The sequence below is a fragment of the Neofelis nebulosa genome, chromosome 14, assembly GCF_028018385.1.
Source record: "Neofelis nebulosa isolate mNeoNeb1 chromosome 14, mNeoNeb1.pri, whole genome shotgun sequence".
In the NCBI taxonomy this organism is placed as follows: Eukaryota; Metazoa; Chordata; class Mammalia; order Carnivora; family Felidae; genus Neofelis; species Neofelis nebulosa.
The window spans coordinates 54,679,573-54,707,488 of NC_080795.1; the positions used below are offsets into that span (position 1 = coordinate 54,679,573).

At 41.7% G+C, this 27,916-nt stretch overlaps 1 protein-coding gene across 4 annotated transcripts in view; it reads right to left on the reverse strand.

Annotated features, from left to right (window-relative positions):
- SYBU (syntabulin) overlaps nt 1-27,916 on the reverse strand; it is a 112,716-nt gene that overhangs the window by 15,355 nt on the left and 69,445 nt on the right. Inside the window, exon 1 of one of the 4 annotated variants that reach the window (XM_058698860.1) lies at nt 20,932-21,117. The exons of the other annotated variants lie outside the window; for them this stretch is intronic. Within the exon in view, the coding sequence (XP_058554843.1) occupies nt 20,932-20,959 (28 nt within the window). The 5' untranslated portion in view covers nt 20,960-21,117. Of the gene's footprint in view, nt 1-20,931; nt 21,118-27,916 lie in introns of those variants that run through there. 4 annotated transcript variants of the gene reach the window in all.

The window sequence follows — 27,916 nt, forward strand, 5'->3', positions numbered from 1 at the left end:
CACTTAACCAACTGAGCCACCCAGGGTCCCACATATTTATTCACTTATTTCTCATGACAGTACAGACTCCAAGGGGTAGGGGACAATTATCAGCCCCTCTCACAAATGAGGCCAAGAAGCTGAGTGACATGCACAAGGGGACACAACTCCCAAGAAGTAGGGGCAAGACTTGAACCCAGGTCATCTGACCAGGGTCCATGCTCTTAAAATACAGGCCTAATGTTTCATGGATATTCCAGGGAATGCAAATTTATACCCTTGCCTGCTATTCTTTTTTTTTTTTTAACGGTTATTTATTTTTGAGACCGAGAGAGACAGAGCATGAACGGGGGAGGGTCAGAGAGAGAGAGAGGGAGGCACAGAATCTGAAACAGGCTCCAGGCTCTGAGCTGTCAGCACAGAGTCCGTCGCGGGGCTTGAACTCACGAACCGCGAGATCATGACCTGAGCCGAAGTCAGATGCTTAAGGGACTGAGCCACCCAGGCGCCCCCTTGCCTGCTATTCTTTAGAGTAAACACCTGCAGGAATTTTTAAGTCAAAGGATATTCTCAATTTCAAAACTTTTAATATACATTGCATCATATGTATTTTTGGATGGCATTAGCCTAAAGCTGTTTTTGTGGTCAAGAATGTGTTTGCTCCCATGTGCCTGTGCATAGATACCCAAAGGTAAATCTCTGATGTCACAGAGAATACTCTGACAAAGCAAAGGACACAATATTTGGCTGTTGAAGACTTGTGCTTGATCAGCTAAACAGGGTTTGAAAATATGCATATCTAAGTCATCCTCATCAATATTGTCTTCGATCAGCTGCTGGCATTTGTGGAGCAGGATTTCAGGACTGAAAAGGGGAGGATGAACTTGTTTTGTCAATGTCTTAGTGACTATACATCCTGCAGCAAAAGGCATTCTCCAACTATCAAGAAGCTCAGCTCGCTGGCCTCCAGAAGCTCTGGTGGTTCTTGTTTGGTAGGTAGTACCACTGTACTCTTGCTAGGGTAATAAGCATTCTGTGCATGTGATGGTGAGGCCAGGAGTTAGAAAAGGAAAAATGGAAACAAAAATAGTATGTGCAAAAACTAATAACTAGACTTATTGTTTTGAAACACTGTCTGCAATCTGGTCTCTTAGGACATTATTATTTTTGCCTGCTTTCAGGAGACTTTGGAGTCCTCCTCAAACATCAGAGCATCACAGGCCTCTGAAGACAGTCGACTAAAGCCGTGTTAAGCCATTCTAAACCACTGATTGAAGCAACCCCAAACCTTCCTTTATCCTTTGTCATTACAAAGCTATCAAATTAATTCAGGTTGGCCACCTATATCCCCATCTCAAATAGAGGCAGCAAACTAGAAAAGAAAAAAATAACAAAAAAATAGTTCCCCATCCTTTCATCCTCCCCCTGTTCCCCCAACACACACACAGATACACAGATATTTTATTTAAAAGTCTCTAGGGAGGAGAGGCCATTTTCACTGAAGCCAAGCAGAGCGATTAAGGGGCAACTGGGGCGGTGGACACATGTAATTACAGAAGACACTCTAAAAAAAAAGCTTTTCTGGGGCGCCTGGGTGGCGCAGTCGGTTAAGCGTCCGACTTCAGCCAGGTCACGATCTCGCGGTCCGTGAGTTTGAGCCCCGCGTCAGGCTCTGGGCTGATGGCTCGGAGCCTGGAGCCTGTTTCCGATTCTGTGTCTCCCTCTCTCTCTGCCCCTCCCCCATTCATGCTCTGTCTCTCTCTGTCCCAAAAATAAATAAAAAACGTTGAAAAAAAAATTAAAAAAAAAAAAAAAAGCTTTTCTAAAGTAGATTTGGTAGAACAGACTCTGAGCTGCAAAGCCTTGGGGCACCTAGCCAATGAATCCAAGAAATGCTTCACAACCTAAAGGATTTTTACTTTAGTTTTTGCAAACTATTCCCTAAAACCCCTATAGATGTTTATCTTAGAAAAGGAATATTTGATCAAAAGATCAATAAACTGATTGAAAATATATACACAAGTTTTCTTGCATTTCAGAAGTCTTTCTGAAAAATTTTAAGCATCATTTTCATTGAATTACAGAAAGGATTTATCTTCATTTTGAATGATGTTCAATAGATGGAGACACCGTAAATTTAAAAATATATATAAACAATTAAAAACAAAAGGAAGTTCAAATTTAAAGTATTTAGAGAATAATTTTGTATTGAAAAATATGACTACATAACTGTAAAACTGCTTATGGGAAAACGGCAGTCAAAAACAAATAATAAACTGAAAGAAAATATTTACAACATATGACAGACAAAGGGCCAATCTCCTTAATTTACCAAAAGCTCATACAAATAAGAAAAAAAAAAAAACTAACAGAAAAATGGGCAAAGGACATGAACAGGCAGATGGCAAAGAAAAATAAATGATCAACCTACACAAATAGCCATTCAATCTCATGTATAACATTATAAATGTAAATGTAAACAAGGGTTTTTTTTTCATCTACAAGACTGGCAAAAAATTAAAAAAACAGTTTGATATCGCTACTTCTGTTGAAGGTTTGGGAAAAATACTCCCATAAGAGTTAGCAAGAGTGTGAGTTGGTGTAATATCCATAAAAAAGAAAGCTGTATTGTTAGGAATTTGTTCTGCACCTAAGCATCAAAAAAACAACCTAATTGCCCATCAATAGTGACTGGTGAAATCAGATGATACAGGGACCTAAGAGTATAGTCTACAATCATGACAAAGAGTGAGTGACATGAAGCTGTGTGTGCTGGAGTGAAAACATCTAGAAGACCTGTTGCTACATAAGAAAACCAAGATGCAGAGGCGCCTGGGTGGCTCAGTTGTTTAAGTGTCTGACTTCCAGTTTTGGCTCAGGTCATGATCTCATGGTTTGTGGGTTCAAGCCCCATGTCTGGCTCCACACTGACAGCGTGGAGACTGCTTGGGATTCTCTCTCTTTTGCCCTCTCTCTGCCCCTACTGCATTCTCTTTCTCTCTCAAAATAAATAAATAAGCTTTAAAAAGAAAAAAAAAGAAAACCAAGAAGCAAAATAGTGGGTATGGCATGCCTGATTTTGATAAACAAATCTTTAAATTATATATAACTGGCTACATGCATAGAACATTTTTATTGAGGGATAAAAAAGATCTGATGATAGTAGTTTCTCTTGGAAATGGGACAGTGGGATATAACAAGACCCTTATTTTCATTTTATATATTTCCGAGCTATTTGGCTTTTCTAACCATGTGCATATTACTCTTCAAAAAAAAAAATAGGAGGCACTACAATTACTGGCAATTTATTTTTCCTTTGAAACAATCTAATTTTTTCTAAAGAAAAAGCATTTTATAATAAAAGCAGTCATGCCATTTAATATAGTATTAAGAGGGCCCTGGAGTCTAGTCACTTGGGTTTGAATCATGCCTCTTCTAACTCTGTAAAGCCTTAGGCAAATCATTTACCCTCTCTCTCTGCCTTCGATGCCTCATCTGTGAAATGGAGATGAAGATATTAATAGTAAGTATTGTTAAGGGATTGCAGGAATTAGGTGAAGCATGCAGAGAAGTTAGAACAGTGCTTCGTACATGGCAAGCACTCAGTATATGTTAGCTATTACTATTTCTAGTTAGAACTACTGGTACAGTGGCTTGAAGGCCAGAAGAGAGCTTTTTAAACACCTTTCCCTTAAAAAGTCCCACAATAGGAAATGCCTTCTCTTATTTAAGTCAAACATTTTTCTTTCTTTCTTTCTTTCTTTCTTTCTTTCTTTCTTTCTTTCTTTCATGTTTATTTTTGAGAGAGAGACAGAGAGTGAGCAGGGGAGAGGCAGAGAGAAAGACAGACACACCGAATCTGAAGCAGGCTCCAGGCTCTGAGCTGTCAGCACAGAGCCCGATGAGGGGCTCAAGCTCACGAGCCACGAGATCATGACCTGAGCCAAAGTCAGATGCTTAACCGACTGAGCCACCCAGGCTCCCCTTTAAGTCAAACATTTTTATAATCACTCTTTTTACAAAAGTGGCTCTCCTTCAGCCATTTGTCAGTGGAGAATATGTTTCTATTTTTTACTGTGTGTGTGTATGTGTGTGCATGTACAACAGAGTATGTCTAAAACATCTGTGGTTTTAAAACAAACTCCCTATGGTCTCCTCCAAAAATCTCTAGAGTTGCACCCAGGTTAGAACCTTGCCTTCAGAAAGCCCCCGGGAAAATGTACATAGGTTTGTACATTTATCAGAGGCCAATCCCCTGAGCCTGGTAGCTTGAAGGTCTGAGAAAAGGAGGGGAGGAGCATGAGAAAGGAAGCCCAAGAGGCCTGACAGGGTCGAAGACAACTTCACCTGTTCACTCCTTTATCTTGGGTTGGCTGAGCTGCCTGTCTTGGCAGAAATACAGGGAATACACCTGCTAACCAAGAAAGTGGATGAAAGAAATGATAAACATAGAGGGTGTAAAGAAACTTCAAGAAAGCAGGAGGAAGTGAACATTTCTGACAGGAACCCAGGATACAACTAGTCTCCCTTTGCTTCACCCCCAGGGAAAATTAAGTCTGTGTATTGACCGACTTGAGTAAACTACAGGAAGGACACCAGGTGTTGTCTGGTTTCGTGAATGACCACCCAGATTCCCTGGGCTTGCTCTCTTCATTAGTAATAAATAAATAAGTGGCCCTTTTAATTTGCCAGAGATGGCCAGGAAGAGAATGCTAGATGAGAGATCCATCAACTCAACCAAAGGCCAATCAGGTGTCAATCTGGGATCCTCTATCACCACTGCCATGCACTACCCAGCATCAGCAGAAGGAGGAGCCAGCCTGCAAAGTCACACACCCAACAAGCTCTACCTAAAGAAGGCACTATAACAGCCTGACTCCATGTATATATGTATGTATATATGTATATGTGTATGTATATGTCTATGTCTATGTATGTGTGTGTGTGTGCGTGTGTGTGTATTTAACAAAAATTTCTTGAGCATGTGCCATGTGCTATGTGTCAGCCCCACTCTAGGTGGATAGCAGTTCCTATCTTGGAGGATTGTTGTGAAGCTGAAATAAATGAAAAGTGAAATGCATGAGATGTGCTTGACAGGCTCATAAATATTTATTTTATACTTATTAATAATGCAATGATTCTTAAACCTTACTGTGCCTAAAGATCACTGGAAAGTTGAATAATAGTGCAGACTTCTGGGTAACAGTCACAAAAATTCCAGTTCAGAAGACCTGGGGGGAATCCAGGAATCTGCATTTTCAATAAATCTCAGATGACTGTGCAGCCAGCGGTCACAGACCACACTGGGGAGGAGAGCTCCAAAGATAAAGAGCACATGGAATCTCCCTCCAGGCACAGTCAGATTGCAAAGACTTTCTTCAATAGGAAGTTGAAGGTAAGTAAGAAGTCGAGGTGAACCAGCTGCCAACAGGAGGAGTCAGTTCGAAGACAAAGAGCCCAGAAGAGAAGAATCTAACTTCCAGAGTGGCCTGCACCCTCCTGGCCTTCCGAAGGCACCCTCCTGGGCTAAATCCATCTTCAGAGGGTTGGAAAGGAAGACAGGGACTTGGAGGAGGCACACATTTGAATACTGGCCCAGGTCCAGTCAAACTCATGTGTACACATGTTGGTTTGCAAAGCTAGTGGATAATTAGTAGTGGGTCCATGGTTTGAAGTCTTCATAATCCTGTTTTAAAGAGGAAGGACTGGCCAGTTTGGAGCTGGGGGTGTCAAATACCATTCAGCAGAGAGAATAACTTCACAATCTAGAAAACTCTCCATCTGGGTTATGCCATCAGCCTTAACTTGCTGCCTTGGGTGTGGCCAATGTGTCCAAGGCTAACATGCTGAATGGCACCAAATGAGCCACATAGGCAACACATCATCTTCCACGATGAATCAGCATCAGACACGAACCCTTTGGCAGGTGGTTCCATCTCCCACTGCCTTCCACCGAACAGGTCTGGGAAGGGTTACATCCACTGTGGCCATGAACTTCATCCTAACTGATTGTTCTGGGAGCCTGGTAATAAGGAAAGCAAATCCTCCCTGAAAAATTTTCCAGACTTTTGCACATTCCTTATCTTTAATTTCTTGTCAAATTCACAGAACTGAACAGACTTTCTGCCCCTTTAAAAAAGCTAGATGGGGAGTCTGCTGCTTCTATTTAAGGAGAAGTGTTGTTTATCCAGTGTTTACCAAAATGAAGTGCCTGCCCTCCAGGTCTGGCAGGAAAACCTAAATCAGGGAAAAGCAAACTGGAGGTGGCTGGTGGGATCAGAGTAGGGGTGTCAATGCAGAATGAGTTAACGGGGGAGGGAAGAGGTGATGAGGCCTGGGAGAGAGAAATGCGAACTGATTAAAGTCAGGGTCAGGGCTAGGACTGAGGTCTGTGACTTTAAGTCCAGAGTGTAAGAGAAAGGGAGAGGATGAGTCTTGTTCGAAGTCACCTCATTTTCTTTCTACTCTCAGTGAAGTGGTGTTGTCCGCAGGCAGTTTGAGACCATGAATGGAACAAAAACACCCACTTCCTAGGAGATGACATAATTTACTACTCACTGCAGCGACCTGCAACAACACCCTAAGACAACATGGTGTTTCATTTCGTTTTTTAATTTCACTTTTGTCGTAAACACTGTTTTCCTAATTTACTCCAAGATCTAGGGGCACCTGGGTGGCTCAGTCGGTTAAGCTTCTGACTTCAGCTCAGGTCATGATCTCACAGTTTGTGAGTTTGAGCCCCGCGTCCGGCTCTGTGCTGACAGCTCAGAGCCTGGAGCCTGCTTCACATTCTGTCTCCCTCTCTCTCTGCCCCTCCCACTCATGCTCTCTCTCTCTCTCTCTCTCAAAAAAAAAAAAAAACATTAAAAAATTAAAAAAAGAAAAAAGACTCTAATATCTAACAGCCTTGATTGCCTCTCTTCATCTTTGCCACCCCATGTGACAGTCTCCAGGTCATACCACACAGCTCTTGTTCCGCACTCACAGGCCCCGCCACCTGTGACAGTGGCCTCACCTCCAGGGGTGCCACGATCCACATCTACACTGAAATTGCCTCTGGATCTCAGCCCACTCCCTTGACTTTCTCAGCAGCGCTGAACTTCCCCTTTCCTGCACTGAGACAGTCTGTCAGAGAGTTACATCAATGGACCTTGTCAGCACTCAGTCATGCTCCACTTCTCATATCTTAATGTCCTTTCCTGTTGGTTCATGAATGATGTATCCCCTTTTCTGTTTCTCTCTTGCATTTCAATTTCTGTGAAGTTGTTTCTCTTTGCTTTTTATGAGGTGCTATGGTTTAGTAGCTTCCATTACTAGCTGTGTGACCTTGGAAAAGCCATGTACCCTCTCTGTGTCTCCCTTTCTTCTATGAGAGGAAAAAAATAATAGCATCTATCTCGTCGAGTTGTTGAAAAGATTAAATAAGTTAATATATGAAAAAGTAGTGCCTGGCATTCGGCAAACACTTTAAAATACTGCCTTCATTTTTATTTTTCTTCTTATGATTACCCTCCCTGAACGACATCTGGATCCCAACACTATGTAAGACCAGAATCAGGGAAAAGGACTTGGATCAGGAACCAGGAATGAGGTGAGCTGTCCGGTGAAGTGTGAGTAGCAAACCAAAACTAGCATGAAAATAAACAAACAGAAGATGGTTCTGATAGAGAATGGTAAGGATTCGTTCTCTTCCAATTAGATTATAAATCAACAAGGGAATCCTCAGATACGGGCTGTATCGACTGAATTCTCCAATTTCACGTGAGAGCCTGAAACACACGAAAGAATAGCCAACTAGAGAACCTTCTCCTAGAGACTGTGGGTCACACGCACGGTGGGAGATGACATTCCACAAGGGTGAGATGTCATTAGTTCATATTTGAATGCCCACAGCTCTTGGTACACCTAGCAAATGTCAGGCTGAGACACTGATCCTGCTGTCAGAAACAGGCAAATGCCTTAGCAGGGAGCTAACTTAGGTTCTAAAAGAGGTCAACAAAGGGAAGTACTATTTCCTGCTAGAAAGATTAAGATTCCATGGAAGAGGCTGACTAAACTAGCCAGCTTTCAAAACTACCCATGACCATTCAAACCTGTAGCACGAGGGGCTGTGGAAACAGTCGTGCAGGGTAAAGGGAACAGCATACGAGGGAAGTAACACCAGAGGAAAAGCAATAGCAAGGAAATGAGGCAATAAAGGCACTTCAGAGGCAAGTCGTTTAACATCCTTCTAAGACACAGGCCCCCAAATTTGCGTCTGGCAACAGGTCTTTTGTTTTTGTTTTTTTTTTTTTAATTTTTTTTTTAACGTTTATTTATTTTTGAGACAGAGAGAGACAGAGCATGAACGGGGGAGGGTCAGAGAGAGGGAGACACAGAATCTGAAACAGGCTCCAGGCTCTGAGCTGCCAGCACAGATCCCAACACGGGGCTCGAACTCACAGACCGCGAGATCATGACCTGAGCTGAAGTCGGCCGCTTAACCGACTGAGCCACCCAGGCGCCCCTGGCAACAGGTCTTTTGTACTGGACACAGTCTTCCTCATTTTCTAAAATTCCTACTTTTGCTTCTCTGAGAAAAAAATGTAGACGTGTTACCTTTTTCCAAGAAGTAGGTATCAGAGAAAAGGAACCACATGTTTTTCCTACCCCAGTGATACTACAGCCATGGTTTGTCTGAATGACTCTGCCGGTGATCTTCAGTGACCTACTGATATCTTCCCTCAGTGACCTTCATTTATAAAGAACCAAATGGACCAAATGACATGAGAGATGGGAGAAAGAGGAGAAGACTTCAGGCCACAGTGCTATGTGGGAACCAAGCATGGGCCTAGAAGGTGACATTTCATTATTTTCTCTGCAACTCAGAAATCGATTTCCTCACTCCCTCCTCCTCTTTTAAAAATGAGTCGCAGATGCACAGAATTGGATTAATCAGACTCCTTGGTTCTTGACACACTCTCATCATTGGTCCATGCAAGCCTATCTTTGTTTCTTTACTAACTGGTTTGTATGAACCAGTATTTATGTTTATTTGTTTAGTATTCATTTATTGTATTTATGTTTTTGTTTACATTTAACATAATAATCAGGGAAGAAAACACCACCCATCATAAAAACTAGAACATCCACACTAACTTGTATTTACCTCCTCATCTTATACCCTGTTCACCATTTCCTTCCTTTCCTTTTTATAAAGAATTACCACATCTATATATATTCCAAAAAACCAGATTCTTTTTTATTTTCTGTCTTGTCTATCTTTCACTTTTACAACAGGCTACCATGATATCTACAATTTTTGGGGACAATTTTAATTTAAAATCATATTGCTAAGATTCTCCATATATTTGCGGTGCATTCATTTGACTGCTATCTAATATTCCATTGTAATACTCATACCATAATTTCTTCAATCTCCTGGTGATGAGAAAATGAATTGGGTTTATTCCAGTTACTCATCTAGCCAGAGTTTCCATTCTGATAAACAACTATTTGCATTTCCAGAGGCACAAGTCTCCCTAAGGAAAAACCCAGAGAGCAAATCCACTTTAATGTAATATATTCCACAGACGAAAAGAAATGCTCTGCAGATCGTTCATCTTTCTGTACTCTTACCTCTTACTGCCATGGAAGATCAACAGTTACAAGTAAAACTAGAATGTCTGCCTTACCCTATCCCAATTTTAGGGTCCAACATGCCTGAGATGATCCTCCATTCTTGGGTCATTCTGACCCTGAGTAGCCCTAAACGATGAGAGATTACATGACGTCATTTTGGGTTTTGCTTAGGTTACTCCATGACTTTCCCCCTTAGTGTCGACAATGAGACCAGCCCAGAGACATGAGAAGACCCCCAGAGTCACTGGACTATAAATATATCCTCACCGAGGGAGAAAATCCTTGCTCCATGGTGCTTCCTTAACATAGCCCAGAACTGGGTAAAGTACCTACTTCTAAAGCCAAACACTGGGTTTGAGTCACAGGTAAGGGAACCACCTGGGTTTTAAACCAGGCTCCACTGTTTGGGGAAGGGGAAGAGACTGTGTAAAAGTTTCTACATCAGAAAGCAACTGCCCTGCTTTGGAAATATTAAAGATAAAATAAAGATTTTTATATTTTGATTTTCATCTAACCATCTCCATGTTAGAGCTGACGATTTGTCGCTTCCAAGCGTCTTGGTCAAGTTAAGCAACGAGGTCTGTGGAGCAGGTCAGGCAATCATGGGGTAGATTTTAAACCATCCTCTGCTCCTAAATTCACCAAAATCATCTACTTATTCCTCAGAGATGGTGGTTCTCAAAGTTTGGTCCCCAAATCAGCAGTAGCAGCAGCAGCACCTGGGACCTTGTTAGAAATGCCCACATTCAGACCACATCCCAGACCTACTGAGGCAGCAACTCAGAGGCAGGGGTGAGGCCCAGTAATCTGGTTTTTAACAAGCCCTTGAGATATCTGTACACTCAAGTTGGAGAAGCACGGCTCTAAGACACCCTGACCGAGATGCCCTCAAAGATCATCTAGCATAGCTCCTGAATGGCTGCCTGTGGGAAGTGGAGTGCAGGCTTCACTGTGATTTAAATAGAGCTGTATACCACAGAAAACATTTTGGTAATCAATTTTTACACATTTCACATTCAAGATGAGTCAATTTCTTAATTTACTTGGCATAAATCTGAGTGTTACTAACCACACTTCACTTAACTGACAATACGTATCTAACAGCTGTAGATAAGAGCAGCGTCTAGCTTTGGAAGGTTCTGAGTTCAAATATTTGATCTTTTCTTGAATGACAATGTGACCACAGGCAATCACTTAATCTCTCCACACCTCAGCTTCCTCAATCCAAAAAGGGATCAAGCACGCCTGTTTGATGGGATCATTGTGAGAATTTAAGGACAGACTGGGACAATTGTAAGTGCACAATAAATATCCATCGTTATTATTGGCCTATTTATTCATATGTTTGGTACATGTTGCTAAACACTTATGTTTCTTTAAGAATTCTTGCATATGGGCACCATAAATGTGTGTGTTTTTAAATTACTATGACCGAAATAAGAAGGTGAAGTGCTTATTAATGACTAACCTCTAATTCAATGATATAAAGTTTTTACAGATTACTGGGCAGTAATGGTCAGAAATGGCTTATTATGTTCATACACTGTTCAACATGGTTTACATGTTTTCTCATTCAATCCTCACACCACGCCCATGAGACAGGTGGTTTTATTCTCATTTTACAGATGAGAGAAGGAAAGGACAGCCATAGCCACAGCCATTGCTCGTGGTGACACAGCTCATAAATGGTGAAGCTGGGATTTGAAACGAGGTATATTGGCCTGAGAAAGATCACAATAAAAAGTGCATCAAAATATGCCTTAAACACTAAGAATGCACACCTGCATGGAACTTCAAGGGTTGGGGAAATACTGTTTTTTCCATTAATGGTCGCTTGCTTGCTCTTGCAAAGGGCATGCTGAAAGCTTTGAAAATTCATTTACAAACAATCTGCAGCAGGGGTTTTAACAAGATTACAGCCACTCTGCTTGGCTCTGCATCCCTTTCTGAGAGCAAACAGGGAGGAGACAGCTCTTTTTTTTTTTTTTTTTTTTTTTTTTTTTTTTTAGCACATTAACCCTAGGGGCTGAGCCATTCCTGCATTTTCAACAGAGATAACAGGATTGAATCTTCATTCTTAAGTGAAAAGTGAACATACTGTGAATACACTTAAAAGAAGTACTGTCATTTTAAAACATCTAATAGAAAGGGGTTCCTCATGGTGTGGTCTGAGGACCATCTGCATCCGTGTCATCTAGACTATTTGGTGAAAATACACACTGACTCCCATAATCCACATTTTTACGAACTGTCCAGGTGATCTTTTATATACAGTAAAGTTTGAAAACCACTATAATCAATGGCTCTTGTTTTTAATATTTAACCATAAACTGCAAGCCACCTGCTCAGATCTGTTTAGTGACTCTGAACTCCGTCTGCTTCTTCCCATCCAGAATGCTCCATCCCAGACCATCAGCATTTCTCGCCCAGAATTACTGAAACAGCCACACACTGTGCCCTAGCAGCTCGCCGTGGCCCTGAACACTCCATCTCCCACGCTGTTCCAGAGCATCAATCTCATTAGGTGGCTCCCCTGTGGAAACCCTCTAATGGCACCCCACATCCTTAAGATCAAGTCCAAATGCATGATTACAAGCCCTTTATAATCTCTTTAGGGGCTACTGTACCCCGGCCAGTGCAACCACCACCATTTCCTGAAAGCAGCACAGTACTCTTTAGACTCCCAGCTTCCACACATGCTGTTCCCTCTACCTGGATTATTTTCCTGTCCCTCTGAGCCTGACTAACTACTACCTGTTATTCAGGTCTCTGGCCTCTTTGACCTTCAGGAAGGGCCCCTCCTTCATGCTCTTACCCTACCCAGAATTTAAGAAGCATTTATCACACTGCACTGCAATGCCTGCTTACAATTTCCCAGCATGTCAGTCATCAGCTCCTTGGGCACTCTTTTTTTTAAAGTTTATTTATTTATTTTGAGAGGTAGGGGGAGGGGTAGAGAGAGGAGAGAGAGACTCAAGTAGGCTCCATGCGTCAGAGTAGAGCCCGACGTGGACTTGATGTGGGGCTCGACCCCACAAACTGTGAGATCATGATCTGAGCTGAAATCAAGAGTCAGAGGCTTAACTGACTGAGGCACCCAGATGGCCCTCCTTGAGGGCTTTTGTTCATTGTATCCCAGTGTGTAATGCAGCCGTTAGCACACAGTAGGTGCTGTTGCCTCGATAGATTTAAAAGTTCCCCACTCTCAGCATTCAGCAGTGGCTCCTGAAAAAGCTCTCTGAGCTACCTTCCTCTTTCTCTCCCTTCAGCTGGACTGACAGACTAGTATTACTTACAATTAGGATAGATATTCCCTCCACCCCATCTCTACCCCATATGACCAAATCTCTTAAAACTCAAGCTTTCGGCCCAAAACTTGGCATGCAAAAATCACGCAGCCTAGGAAGGCCTGTGTGTCATTCATCCCTGTCTCCCTAGGGCCAAGCACAGTGCCTGGCATATACAGTAGGCTCAGAAGAATATTTGTTGAATGAAGGGGGAAAGGTACTGAAAGAACTTATAGATCTGGCTGAAATAACACCACTAAATTTTTTTAATGTTTATTTATTTTTGAGAGAGAGAGCAGGGGAGAGACAGAGGATCCGAAGCGAGTTCCATGCTGACAGCAGAGATCTGGATGAGGGGCTCAAACCCATGAACTGTGAGATCATGACCTAAGCTGAAGTCAGATACTTAACCGACCGAGCCACCCTGGTGCCACCCCAACCCCGACTAATTTTTGAGAAACCACAAAGGAAGAGAAGTAACAGGTTGGAGATGAACAAAAAGTATACAGGTATTCAAAGCAGACAGAAAGGTAAATTCTGAAAATTATAAACTGCCAAGTTTGGCGTTGATCTGCAGTAAAACTGTAGAGGCAAGTAGGAGCCAGCAAGAGTTCACTAAGAACCAGATAGGACACACAGTTCTCACTTCCTTTTCTGACAGAGTTAGGATTGCAGGCTACCACATAAATCACACGTGTGGAATCCAGTAGGCATTTAGTCACTTAGAACAGTCTTCTGAACGAGGTGGAGATGTGCACTGGGTGATGGCACAGTCCAGTACCCAAAGGATGTTGACTAATGGATTGCCTGTCAACCTTGAGGGAAATCTCCAGTGATGTGTCACCTGACTCTGCCCTTGTCCTTAACCTACTTAACATGCTTTATTAATGACATGCATGAAAACACGAAAGGTATGGTGTTGACAGCAGACTACAGATTACACAGGCCTTGAAGGGATAACCTACTCAAGGAAGGATGGGGTCAGGTACTAATGTTACCAGCTGCTGTGAACCAAAAGCTGAATGTGATAGAAACTCTACGTCTGCCATTTCCTTTAATTCTTCCTCTCAAAAACATTCAGAGTGTAGACGAGGAAACTGAGGTTCTGAGTGTGACGTGATTTGCCCCACGCCATGAGTTAGTAAACAGCAGAGCTGGTTGTCTGACTCCAGTTTCTTTTCCACCCTCTCTGCTTGGGACCTCACGATCAGAATTCACAAAGATCTAAGAACTGGAAACCAAGATAATAACATTCAATTTAGTCCATTTCAAATATGCAGTAAACCTTGCACATGCTAAGGCTTTGGGAGTAGAGATTGGGGAGGAGGGGCCTGGAGAAGAACTCCAGGGCCCAAAGACCCTGTCAGGAGATGGGCCACACAAACAACCAGAATATGAGAGGACAAGATGGGTGCAATATAGACAGGGGGGCCTTGAGGGAACACAGAGAGTATTTCTTCTCGAAATACTTCTAGCCAGGTGAGGGTAATGGGGGAGGAGATATGTCATGGATGAGATGCCACTTAAGATGGGCCTCGAACACTGGACAGAACAGGAACAAGTGTTGGGGGTGCAGAAAGGGACAGACCTCAGGTGAAAGGGATGGCCGGACCTGACACATGGAGGAAGGAAAACACAGGGAATATTCAGAATATATTGGATCCCTTGTTTGGCTGGAGGATAGTGATCGGATGAGATAAAGCAGCCACAGAGGTGAGTTGTCCTGGAATGCTGAAGAATGTGAATGCTGTGCTCAGGGAGTTTACTTGGAAGGCAAGAGGGAGCCATGCGGAGTTTTGGATGGAATGGTGATATGAATACAGTGATGTTTTTGCAGATATAGTGACAGCAATATCTGGGGGAGAGATTGGAGGCTGGAAGGCAAGGCAGATGACTATGACAGTTAGGAGGTGGGTCATATGGTGGAGGGAGGAGAGCCCTGACAGTGGAGATCCTTCCCAGTTCTGAACCTAGTTGTTAGGTTCAGAAAATTAACTGCATTGGTTCAACGTCATCCAGGTGAATAAAAGAATTTAAAACAGCAAAAGCAGAAAGTATGTGAAGCATTAACAAACACCCTCACCTTGTGTTACATGCTTGACTGCAATGCCACTACATAAAAGAACAATTGAATGAAGATATGTATGTTTTCTGCCCTATCAGAGTGGAAAAGCAAACCAAACAGGAACTTTCTCAGCCAAATGAAAGGAAGAATGGCTCTCATATTGCCTGAGGACTGTGCAAAAAATAAAATAATCTAATCAGAATGGATTGAGATGCTCTGAGATCAATGCTAGATTTAATCTAGTGCCGTGTAATCCACCTTTAAAGCAAATATCTTTTCTTTGGAAGCACAAATGTCAATAAAATAAAACAAACAAACTGGGTAAATTCTGGCCACTTCTGGCATCTATACAGAGTGTTGGAACAAAAGCAAATGGAGAAACAGAAAGGCTAGAGGGGTTTGTTTTAATTCAGACATGTGTTCAAGGAACTAAAGTGAGAATCAGGGAGAGGGAATAATAGGGTCACATGGAAATGTTTCCAGGAGAAAACCTGGCAGCACAACAGAGAGAATTCTGGATCAAGGGCCTGGCTTGGAGGAGAGCAGGTGCAAAGCAGGTGGAAAAGCTATTGCACTCTGCTCAGAGAGACCTGTTCAAGGCCTAACCCGCCCAGGGAAGGGACACTACCTCGGAGGCGGCCCTCCCACTGTGACCTTGCAGAGAGCTGGGTGCATGCTGGGCAGGGAGACAAGGCATTCTGCAAACCGGCTCAGCTTCCATCAGCCAGCTCCAGCATTGCACCTCACACCACTGTTTACCAATTAAAAATTATCTGAACTCTCCAGCTTCTGAACAAAATGCTTTTGCCTGTCCCCCTGAAAAAATTCTCTACTGATTCTTAGGTGGTTTATAGTATTTAAAAAGAATGAAGCACACTCACAATTAGATTAGGCTCCACACACAAATTATGCTCTGAATTTCCATGGACTTGTTTAATGGAACCTTCCCCAGGATCTCCACTCAAAGTGACATCTGGCACGGAGCACAAGTTCCCAGGCCAACACTTTGCTTGCCCTGCTAATCTGCCCCACCCCCAGCCCTCCACAAGTTAACTTTTAAATTCAAGTGTACTCAGTGTTCTCTCTTCTCTCCACCCCTTTCCTCCTCACCCCACAATGTTCTTTGAAAAAGCAAAATGGAATGGAAAAGCAAAACAGACCGTCACAAAAATACTGAGGCCACTGTCTTCAGGACCACTGGAGAATAACTGCACAGTGGTAAGATGGAGATGATAGGTAGGGGAATGATAGTTTGAAAATATCCCCAAAGAACTAAATGGTATGTGACTAATTTCTGTGGACTATATCTATGAGCACCCCCAGTGAGGCAAAACTAACAAGGCTCAAAAGGAACAAGCTCACTGAAGCTGAATTCCAATTTCTCCCTGACATACAGCACCACACAAATATCCTCTGGGCTCTGGGGAGCTTCCGTTCATTCACAAACATCTAGAGAGGACCTACAAAATTCTAGGCACTGTGCTAACTATGGAGAACATAAAGGCAAAGAAAACATGGCTCCAGGTCTTTTAAATCTTACCCTTGTGTTCAGACATATTTTTAGAGACACATATGTAATAAGATGTTAAGATTGTTTTTGAAGTTCAAGGCAATACAAAACACACATTTCGATATAGTGGTGACCTGTGGGGGGAGGCAGAGAATGGGATCTGGGAGATCACACGGGCAGCTTTGGGGGTGGTAATTCTAAGAGTGGAAGGTGGGTCACAAATATTTGCCTTATTATTATAGTGAACGGCTTACATGTATGTTATATATATTCTTGTTATGCATCACACTTTATACATAACATTAAAAAGAAACAGGGAAGCAGCTAAAATGAATTTAAAATAAAAGATAATAAAATGATAAGGAAAGAAAGAAGGAAAGAAGGAAAGAAAGAAAGAAAGAAAGAAAGAAAGAAAAGAAAGAAAGAGGAAAGAAAGAAAGAGGAAAGAAAGAGGAAGGAAGGAAGGAAGGAAGGAAGGAAGGAAGGAAGGAAGGAAGGAAGAAAATGTAGTCCACGTCCTAGAGAGGCTCACACCCCAGCAGAAGAAAGAGCCATCTAAAAAATAATTATTAAATATAACATAGTAATCATAACAACAGAATTTTTTTAAAACTCTAAGGGAGAGGAACCCCTGAGTGGTTGAGTGTTTGACTCTTGGTTTTGGTTCAGGTCCTGATCTTGGGGTTTGTGGGACTGAGTGCTGACAGCATGGAGCCTGCTTGGGATTCTCTGTCTCTCTCCCTCTCTCTCTGCCCCTCTTCGACTCTCTCTCTCTCTCAAAATAAATAAATGAACTTTAAAAAAAAACAACCCTAAGGGAGTACATAGTATTTAAATGAACAGCAATGGCTTGTGAAGTTCTGATACTTGAGTGTCTGCATATTTAAACAGCTGGTTTAACCCTTTGTAAGTGTCAGTACAACACTACTTCCCCTGGGATGATTTCCAGACTCCCAAAGTTTGGGTTCTAAGGTCCTCCTCTCTGCACTCACGGGACCCTGTACCTCCCCCAGAAACATGTTACACATCTTACAGGGAGCCCCATGTTTACAGTTAAATCCCAGTACCTGGCTCAGTACCTGACTCATCAATAACTACTTGTTGAAAAAACAAATGAGTAGCATTACAGGTTCAGTGCTGTTAAGAGGTGGCTGAGACTAAAGAAAGAAGGAAGGGTGGGAATGCTAAGTTGGAGAATCCCATCCAAAATTCAAGAATGCCCCAGCTTCGTGCAGACAAAACCCCTTACTATCCCTGGCAAGCCCAGCTTGGTGGGATACGACACCAGGGCACCACTTACAGATCCTAACCCATTGCTCAGTATGCCTAGAGCTTCTCAGCCTGTGGCCTGGATCCTTCTCCTCTTCCAGTAACTGAGGGGAGAAGCATTGGATGTCAGGCAGGATCAGGTTCAGGCACAACCTCCATCTCTCAAGAACAGTCAGGCCCGCCAACAGTCTCGGCAGAAATCAGATCGTCCTGGCAGAGGGTTGCAGAGCCTTACTATCTCAGCCACAGGGGTGAGGACAAGAAGCCAAAGACTCAGGAAGATCCAGTTTCCCCGAATAATGTTGCCGCCACACAAGGCAAGGAAGCACGCCTCCCTCTGAAACTGCCACAAACTCCCTCTGCTGAAAAAAAAGAGTCAGCGAACAGAGCTGAGAGCTCAAAATGCTCCTCAGATGTCAACAAAAGGATGTGACCCACAACTCATGCCTGCAGCACCAAGTGCCTAACGGAACACTTGACAAACTGTGCACCATCAGAGCATCTGACTGTGTGGCCAGTAACAATGGGAAAGAAAGTGGGGCATTATTTTGGTCACCAGACCAGCATTGTAAAGATAAAAGGTCACCATGCTGGTGGGGATGTTGCTAAGGATTTAACGTTTGCCTTGAAACATTACAACAGAGGGCTTATTCTAGCTCGATTATCTGAGTGATATTGCATATGAAATCATGTTTAGCATAATATATTTAACTATGTATTTGGACATACGTTGATTCCCAAGTTCCCAAACTCCTGAGAGCTCATTTTAAATCACATCGTAAAATGTCTTCCCCTTTTTTCCATTCGAGTGGATTGGTATGGTCCTTGTTCCACATGCCATGTTCTTTCCAGGGCAAACAGATGGAAAGAGAGGATATGCCAGAAAGAAGAAATGGAAAATGAAAATGACATAAAAATAAAAATAAAGCTGCAAAATGTAATCTGGGTCAACTCCTCATGCGTTTTTAAAATCAACACCAGCAGGCTCTGTGCATAGGGCATTGGTTTTATATGTACTTTTTTTTTTTTGGCTCAGATGTCACACAGGATTAGTGCAAAAGGAAAAGTCCCAGCATGGGGCCTATTTTTATACAGATTAATCAATCATTCCTGTCTCTTCCTCTCCCATCACCCCCCAAACTTTCAACTTAATGAAACTGTTCTCTTTTCAAAGTATGTCATTTACTACACTCTGAACGGAAATCCTTTCAGGAAAGGAAGTGAATTTAAACTTTGAACCTAGATTTTTCACTGTCATATTTTTAATTTATTATAAATATTAACAACTTATGCTATGGCCTACCCCCTTTTATCTTACAGACCCATTGTGGAATGCTACATATCCACTAGTGGTAGCAAAATGAGTAGGCAAACGCTTTGTTATATGCACGTATAGCCATTTAACCAAAAGAGAAAAGCACACACTGGAAAAGAGAAGACTATTCTCTATCTCACATTTTGTTAGGTACATTATCTTGTACAGTGAATGCCATCATTCCCATCAGAATACTAAGCACATAGTTAGATTCTCAGTAAGTATTTGATAGAAAATTTGATAGGCTTAAGGGAACCAAACCAAAGAATTGTGCAAGCTCTGAGCCACAGCCTCCCTGGACTATATGGCATCACAAAAATGGTGATGATGATACTCACAGTATTCGTAATACAACAGCTAATAATTACTGTATGCCATGTGTCACTGATGATGTCACTCAATTTTCAAAGCAGCCTTATATCATAGGTCCTATTATTGTTCCATTGTACAGATGAGGAAACAGTTTTAGAGAGGGGGTTCACAGATTTTGAGGTCGAAAAAAATCCCATGTTGTGCTGGTTTGCAGAGAAGGGGACAGACACATCGAGATGGTGAAATGGGGCCCTATGTTACCAATCAGCTGAAAAACATTGGAAAAGTGTCATTGACATTGTTTCCATGTCTCCAAAAGCATGATCACAACAGAGTTCATCATGCCCCTTTATCTGTCCACTATTCCTTTGACAGATGGAAATTATATTTATAAAATATTAAGCAATGACCTAAAGCTTGACCTCAGTGACAAGTCCAGAGTGTGTGGACTTGTCACACACTCTCACAGGGTGATATTTTTTCACCACTTTGGGCAATGAAAATTGAGCCATGACTAACAGTTGTCAGTCATAAGTACAGAAAATAAAAGAAATTTACAATCTAGCATGATATTCTGTGCTCACTCTTTTATGTGATTAAAAATGAATTTCTCTTATACCAATATAACACATACTCTGCTTTTTGTTTAGACCTGCTGGATGCTATCTACTGTGGATGGCCTAAAAATCTAAATTTTACACAATTTTAAAGTTATTGAACTACACTTAGGCTTACCATATGTATAGGCTTCCTTTGTTTCTAGTAATTAATTTTAACACCACAGACATTAATCATTTGCCCACCAGATGAAAATCGCTTTAAGATGACTCATTTATTTTACAACATTGCAAACCCAACCCTTATGCTCTTGGAATGTAGAGTAAAGAGGAAACGTTAGATCAAATCAGTCATTAAAAAGAAGAAGGAGAAGAAGAAGAAGAAGAAGAAGAAGAAGAAGAAGAAGAAGAAAACTTTTCGACATCCCAATTCCATGTACATGAAGGTTTCAGAGTTTCTCCTGGATGCCACGTGAGAAAAGTGAATTAAAACTGGTCAGAGATGTGTTCTGAATAATTTCCATGAACTGGCAGACAAGAGCACGGGAGCAAGCTCTCTCGATAATAAATACACTGCGTCTCAGCCTACACAGAGGCCCACTGCAACTATGCGCAGTGCCAATTAGCATTAATTGTGGTTGTGCTCAACTATTCCCAGAGCGCACCGCTGGGGAAGGCCAGGCTTTGCATTTACAAATGCAGCATGCGATGCTCAGACTTAGAAGAGCGTTCTAAAATGTAAATGTCCATGGTCAATCTATCTTCATTGCGTTGGCTTTGAATTCCACAAACAGACTCACAGATGACAAGGGGTATTTAAAACAATATATGTGTGTATTTTTAAAAGTTTAGTTATAGACTCTGCATTCAGAATATCTGAGAGGCAGAGTTGAAATTTGCTTTTAGACTACATTTTTCGCCTACCACAACTAACTTTACACACACAGACATACACAAAGAGCATATCCTCTGTGATCCAATATAATTATTTACTTACTGTGACTAATACTACTTACTTAGAAGGTAAGCTCCGTAGACTTTCATGGCAAACACTGCCTCTGCAAACAGCCTCCCGCCACAGGCTGGGGTATGTCTCGTGCAGAAATACAGTGTGAGCAGCTCATCTCTCCATGGAGTACAGTCTTAGAGTGGGGTATCCATGGAGACAGAGCCTCCTCCATGTGCAGGGCAAGGAAGTTCCTCTGCTGGGCACCATAGCAACAGGAGGCAGAGAGATGGCTGGCCTATCAGGGAGAAGGAGCTTCTCCCTGGTGACTGCAGCATTTCAAATGAAACCATCGCCCTCGTGAATGGACACAAAGCATTTAAAGAATACCAAATTGTCAAATAGAAGGAAATGCCTGCACAAGTCAGGGCTGATCCTTTGACAATGTTGGAGCAAAACGCTTAGTCTTTCTACAATGACTGTATCCCAATGGGCAAGGAAGAAATTGCATCAAAACCCCATACATTCCTAAATTTAATGGCAAGAATGTGAAGCTTGGGGAAAAAATGCTTGTTGTACTCCATGAATTCCAGCTATTTAAATATGCAAGGCACTTCACAGAGCTGCCCAAGAGAGAGGAACAGGAGAGATCTGTTGTTCTGAAGGGAGGAAAGGAATCGAGGACTCCCTGGGCATAGTCCTTCCAAATGGATTTGCTTAGAGTAGACATGTTTATTAAGCTTTCACCAAAACCCTCCATTATATCAGAATAATTCTTACAAAACAGTTATCTGTGATAAAACCAGACCAATGCAGAGGAGATGGTGAGTAGACATTCCAATGCCTTAATACTGTGCTATTTGTCAACTTTCCCCATTTCTTATTTAATGACAATAATGACAGTGATTATTTATTGAGCACATACTGTGCACCAGGCAAACACCATCACTACAAATGCAGCTTCCTGCCAAATACTGACATTGGTTTTTACAAAGATACATGATACACATGTTTACCTCTAAAGCTGTGCTCTTTGTAAACTTTCCTCATTTCTTATTTAATAGCAGTGATAATAGAGGTAATTCAATAAGTTCAATAAATATATTGAACACATACAGCATGCCGGCAGACACCATCACTACAAACAAAACTTCCTGCTAGACATTAACAATGATTTTTGCAAAGATACAAGATGTGCACGTGGACCTCTCAGTGCTGTGCAGTATGCATATGCTATATACCCGACACATTTTACGATTCTCACAGCAACATGCAAAAGCTAAGTATTAATTACTCCTCTATATTATAAAGAAAAAGAGAAGACTTTCTTTTCTCCATAGGTCTGCAAGTGGCCTGGTTCACCTTATTCAGTGTCTAAATATAAGGTGAGGTAACCCTCCTCCCACAATTATCTCTCAGAAAAGGAGAAACCCCATATATTAGAGTCTTTCCGTAGCCTCTTATTATAGAGCTCTTGCTCATAATTACCTTCTCTGAACAAAAAGTGCTGTTTGAAAAACACATCAGTCTGAATTGACCTCAATCAGTGCTAGTTTGGGCTGCCTATGGGAGGTCAACTGATGGGATTGTTTAAAATGAAGGAGGCTAAGAAATGAAAAAAACAGATTATGTAATTATTCCTGTGATTTCCCCCCATCCTTTAAAAGAACCTTTTAAATGGCAATATGGTCAATGGTTAAATTGTAGAGATCACAAAAACCCATATCCCTTGCTAACTGAACTCAAGAACCAAATAGCTTTGGATAATGAAGGGTATTTGTATAAATCTACAGGAAAACAGAAAAATCAGCTGTCCTCATACTACAGTGGATGTTGTGACAGCTTGCAGGTTGTCTACCTCCATTTTCCCCTTTTTCCACAGTAACAGGTGCCTGTTTGGCCAAGTGTCCTGGGATATAATTGGAAATGACTTCTGTATCCTGACCTTAAAGTGACTGAGTGCCCCCCGGTCCCTTTCTCCCTTCCTCTGCCTAGTAGATCACAGCCAACCTGACATAGGTTGTGATTTGGTGATCAGGTGATTAGGGATCACCCAAATACCTAGGTTTTGTTTAGCAAGAGACAAATAAACTTCTGTCTGGTTTTAACCTCTGTATTTTATTTAATCTTTATATTTAACCTTTGTATTTATAACCTCTTTTTTACAGTAACTTCACTGATACCTTCATCATACTTGTAGTCTTAAAGAAAAATGTCCAATGAGAGCACTAGACGTGGATTCAAAATTGCTTCGTATCAAACAAATTGGGTGGAAGTGAAAATGATGTGTTCTAGAAAAGTCAGAGGAGTTGGAAAGTAGCTCTAGGGATGAGAAAAACTGAATAAAAATCTTACATTAACTGTGAACAAAAACACCCCCCAATGTTTCTAAATTAATAGTACAAGTAAGTACATTTAACTAAAATAACGAATAAAAAATCCATCAGAAACGGACTCTTCCATTCAGATCTCCTAAGATTTACTCGAGCTAGCAAGTGAAATAAAATTTTTTTATTCTCATTAGGGAAATGCGAGTCCTTCGATTCTGCCATATACACTGCATCCCTAGATCTTTCTCTGTTTCCACCATCCTTCCTAGGCTAAGCCATCTAAACTTAAGTACATTTTCTTCCAGTTTCCCATCCTGATGATCCAAGCTCCACAGAATAGTCAAAAGGATCTCAAACATTTACCTTAAATTATGTCTGTCTTCTTGAAACCCTCCAATGGCTTCCCAGTAATCAAACGATACAGACTTCACCTGTCACCACTCTCTCCCTTCCTAACTCACTGCCTTACCCCCAACCCCACACGCCCCTAAATATGAAGGGATATGGCTAAGTTCTCAGCTCAAATGTCATCTCCTCAGACACTCCCTTGCCTCATCCCCAGTCACTGTCTATATAAATTACCTTGCTTCATTTGTCACTATCTGAACTCATCTTGTTTGTCTGCTTGTGTATCAGCCATCTCCCCATGTTAAAGGCAGACTCCATGAGAACAGGCATCTTGTCTGTTTCTTCCCTCTATCCTTACTGTCTAGAACAACGGTAGCAGCACAGACTAAATGCTTAATAAATATCAGCTGCATGAAAGCTGGTCAACGTACAGCCAGGATTCAAACCTAGGTTTAGTGGAAACCTCTTAGATGTGATGAAGTGTGGGTTCCCTTTCTTTTCTTTAGACTCTGATGTGAACCTCATGCTTCTGCTATGCCATAAACATTCTAGTCCATGCATCTCCAAGTATATGCAGCCAGGTTCCTGAGGCATTACCTCACTGAAACCATGGGCTGCATCCTTGGCTGCTATCAGATACAAGCTTAGGTGGCAGAAAATGTTAACGCAGTGAATTACCCAAGCAAACATACTATGTGGTTCAACGCATATTCTTTTTCTCTTTTTTAAAAATAATGTTTATTTATTTATTTTGTGGGAGACAGAGACAATGCAAGGGGGGAGGCACAGAGAAAGAGAGAATCCCAAGCAGGCTCCACGCTGCCAGCACAGAGCCCAACGCGAGGCTTGAACCCACAAAGTCGTGAGATCATGACCTGAGCCAAAACCAAGAGTCAGATGCTTAACCGACTGAGCTACCCAGGTGCCTCTCAACCTATAACTTTTTGTCTATAGCCCTGCTGTACACCAAAATGCCACACAACGAATTGGACCCACAAAGGAGACAGAGAGATCAGAGTATTTAACTGTCTGGCTCTTCTCCTATCAGGGGTTTCATTCCTACACAGAAGCGCGTGTCCAATTGCTTCACACGTAGCCTCAGAGTTCTTTCCCTCTGGGTTCTGAGTAACTCCACCCTCTTCTCGGCCCTTCAGGATGTAGAAATAACTCCAAGCTGCTGACAAGGCCAAGTATTTCACCATACCTCATTGGATCCCCTTAATTATGCCCCCACCTCTGCACACAGACAGTGTCTTCGATAAACTCTCCTCAGTTAGTACAAAAACAAAAGTCTAATCTAAAGCATAGATCTGCATGATTTATAACTCTTGGTTTCCACGTTTATGTATAAGGTTCCAGGTTTATTTCTCTTCCGTTGGCAGTCGATAAGTATGTTTAATAGTGAGTGTGTGGTCTGCTGGAACATCTGCTATGTATGGGAAACCAATAATGCTTCGTTCTCAACACATTAGAGCACTTAGTAAGCATTTGGCAGGCCCCCAAACTGGTGGCCATAACACTACACATGCAATAAATGCTAGCAGACCCAGGATTTGGATGGCAGTCACCTTTGGGAAGAAGGAGATTACAATTCACTAATTCTTAGGGGAACACCATTACCGGACCATTTGGCACCATTAGCTTGATTGGGTGCATCCTCAAAAGCACAGATGGGAGGAAGGCATGAGAGTGAATATGTAACCTTGCACAAAGATAAACACTTCCGTCCACTCATCACATTTCAGCTTTATTTTACTGATCTGGTGTCTGCTGGGGAAAAGTGACAGACTGAACAATAGTCTACCACAACATGTTCTCTGCTGCATTCTGGGTGAGCATTCTTGCTCTCGGGGTGAAAGAAAGGTTCAGAGGCTCATTTCCGTATAAATGCAAAAGCTCTTGTTTAAATTGACAAAGTCTAATGATCTCTGCTTAGGAAAGTATTCATGATATGCAGGGTAGCACAATAAACATTTTGACAAGCAGGAAAGGACTAGTATATGATTAAGAGGAGAACACCGAAGATCTTAACATTCCTTTGATGTTCGTATCCTCATAGTTGATTGATCTGCACCCAAACAGTCTTATGTGTTCAACTCTGTGGACTTTATTGAAGCTATATTGAGGTTCATTGATTTTGTTATTGGCAACAACCAGCATAACCTACATATGGACTATATAAGCTAATTTATAAAAATTAATAAGAATTTTTAGAGTTTTACAGACATTAAAGAAAAATAATTTCTGTCTTATTCAACACATTTTTCTCAATTGTCACACTCCCTTATTGCAATTAAAATTATTCCTTTGAAGGCAGACCTTATAAGCAGGGCAATGGTTAAAAGCTAGTACCAAGACTGCCCTGTTTCAGTCTACTTACAGGCTGTGTGACCTTGAATGAGTTACTTAACTTTTCTGTGCCTCAGTTTCTCCATCTGTAACACAGGGGATAATGGTATCCTTTTCTCCCACTGATGTTAGGATTAAATGAGTAATGTGCTTAGAATTTTGATAATCAAGCACTGGGATAATCAGTGCTTGATAAATATTAGCTAAAAAAAAATTTTAGAGGAACATATTGCAATTCAACAGTTTTTATTTTAATTTTAATTTTATTTATTTATTTATTTATTTATTTAGACAGAGAGTCAGGAAGAGGGGCAGAAGAGAGAGGGAGAGAGAAAGAATCTCACAAGGGGCAGAGAGGGAGAGAGAGGGAGAAAGAGAGAAACAGGGCTCACCCAATGTGGAGCTTGAACTCAAGCTCCTGAGCTGAAGTCTGATGCTTAACTGACTGAGCCATCCAGGTGTTGAGAAAGAGAGAGAGAGAGAGAGAGAGAGAGAGAGAGAGAGAGAGAGGAGAATCTTAAGCAGGTTCTATGCACAGCACAGAACTGGATATGGGGTTCGATCCCACAACCCTGGGATCATGACCTAAGCTGAAATCAAGAGTTGGACACTCAACCGAGTCACCCAGGTGCCTCCATCCAAAGTGGGTTTTTTTTTTCAAGTAATTTAATTTTTTAAGTACTCTTTAAAGTTTTTTTTTCTAAAGTAATTTAATTTTTTAAGTAATCTCTACACCCATGTTGGGCTCAGACTCACAACCTTAAGATCAAGAGTCGCATGCTCTACTGGCAGAGCTAGCCAGGCACCCCTAGCTAAAAAATTTTTAAATCCAATTTCAGAGTGTTATCCAAGCCCACAGTTCCATCTAATATATCTTCCAGATATTTTCATAAGGTCTTCAGTATCTAAAATAGATCACAGCCTTACTGCTGCAAGACCTTTGATTGTAACTGTAAGCTGTTAGAAAAATCATGCCTTGCCAAGAATGCTGAAAGTTTCCGTAGAACCAAAATCTTTTAGCTCTAAAATTTTAATTTTTTCCACTCTATGAAAATATTTCTAAAATGCTTAGGACATTTTTCTGCCCTCACACACATCATTTTCTGCCAACTCCACCATCACAATGACTCAGTCTGTTTCTACAACATTAATTACTGCACAAAGTGCTATAAAGCACTTACATTTAAGAGGCCACTGTGCTTTTTAGTGGTCTTTTGTCCGCTCTTTCATATTTTCCCATCTCCTTCCTCATTGTCAAGGCATCAGCTGTCAATTCACACTGTTGCCAGTGTTCTCCTGTGACAAACACTGCTCCCATTTTATGTAAACTAGGATCCCATGACATGCTAGAGTGGGGTTTCAAATAAACACAAGTTCTGTGTGGTGAGAGGTTTTGTTTTTTTTTTTAACGTTTATTTATTTTTGAGAGAGAAAGATAGATAGACAAAGAGAGACAGAGTGCAAGCGGGGAAGGGACAGAGACGGGGACACAGAATCTGAAGCAGGCTCCAGGCTCTGAGCTGTCAGCACAGAGCCCAATGCGGGGCTTGAACCCACAAACTGCCAGATCACAACCTGGGCTGAAGTTGGATGCCTAACTGACTGAGGCACCCGGGAGCCCCTGTGGGGTGAGAGTTTTAAAGAGTTTTCTTGTAAAGGAACGTGCACAGAATTTGTGTCACCTATGGTAGCCACAAATGACCACTATGAACATGCACTTGAGGAATTATTTTGTGGAGGGTCCAATGTTGGGCACTGTACATTCATTAGTCTATTGAATCTTCGAAAGAACCCATTTTACAGACGCTGAATACAAGGCTTTAGGGAGATAAAAGTAGCTGAAGACCACACAGTGATAAAGTGGTGGTATGAAAATTTGAACCTAGTATGTTGGACACCCGAGTCTGGTGGTCAGAAAGTGCTCCCAACCCCGAGCCACACTTTCTTTTTCCCAAGCTAAGTCAAGCTGCATAACCTAGGGGGCAGCAGCACATGTTGACATTCTCAAGCTCTCAAATCCCCTCCAGG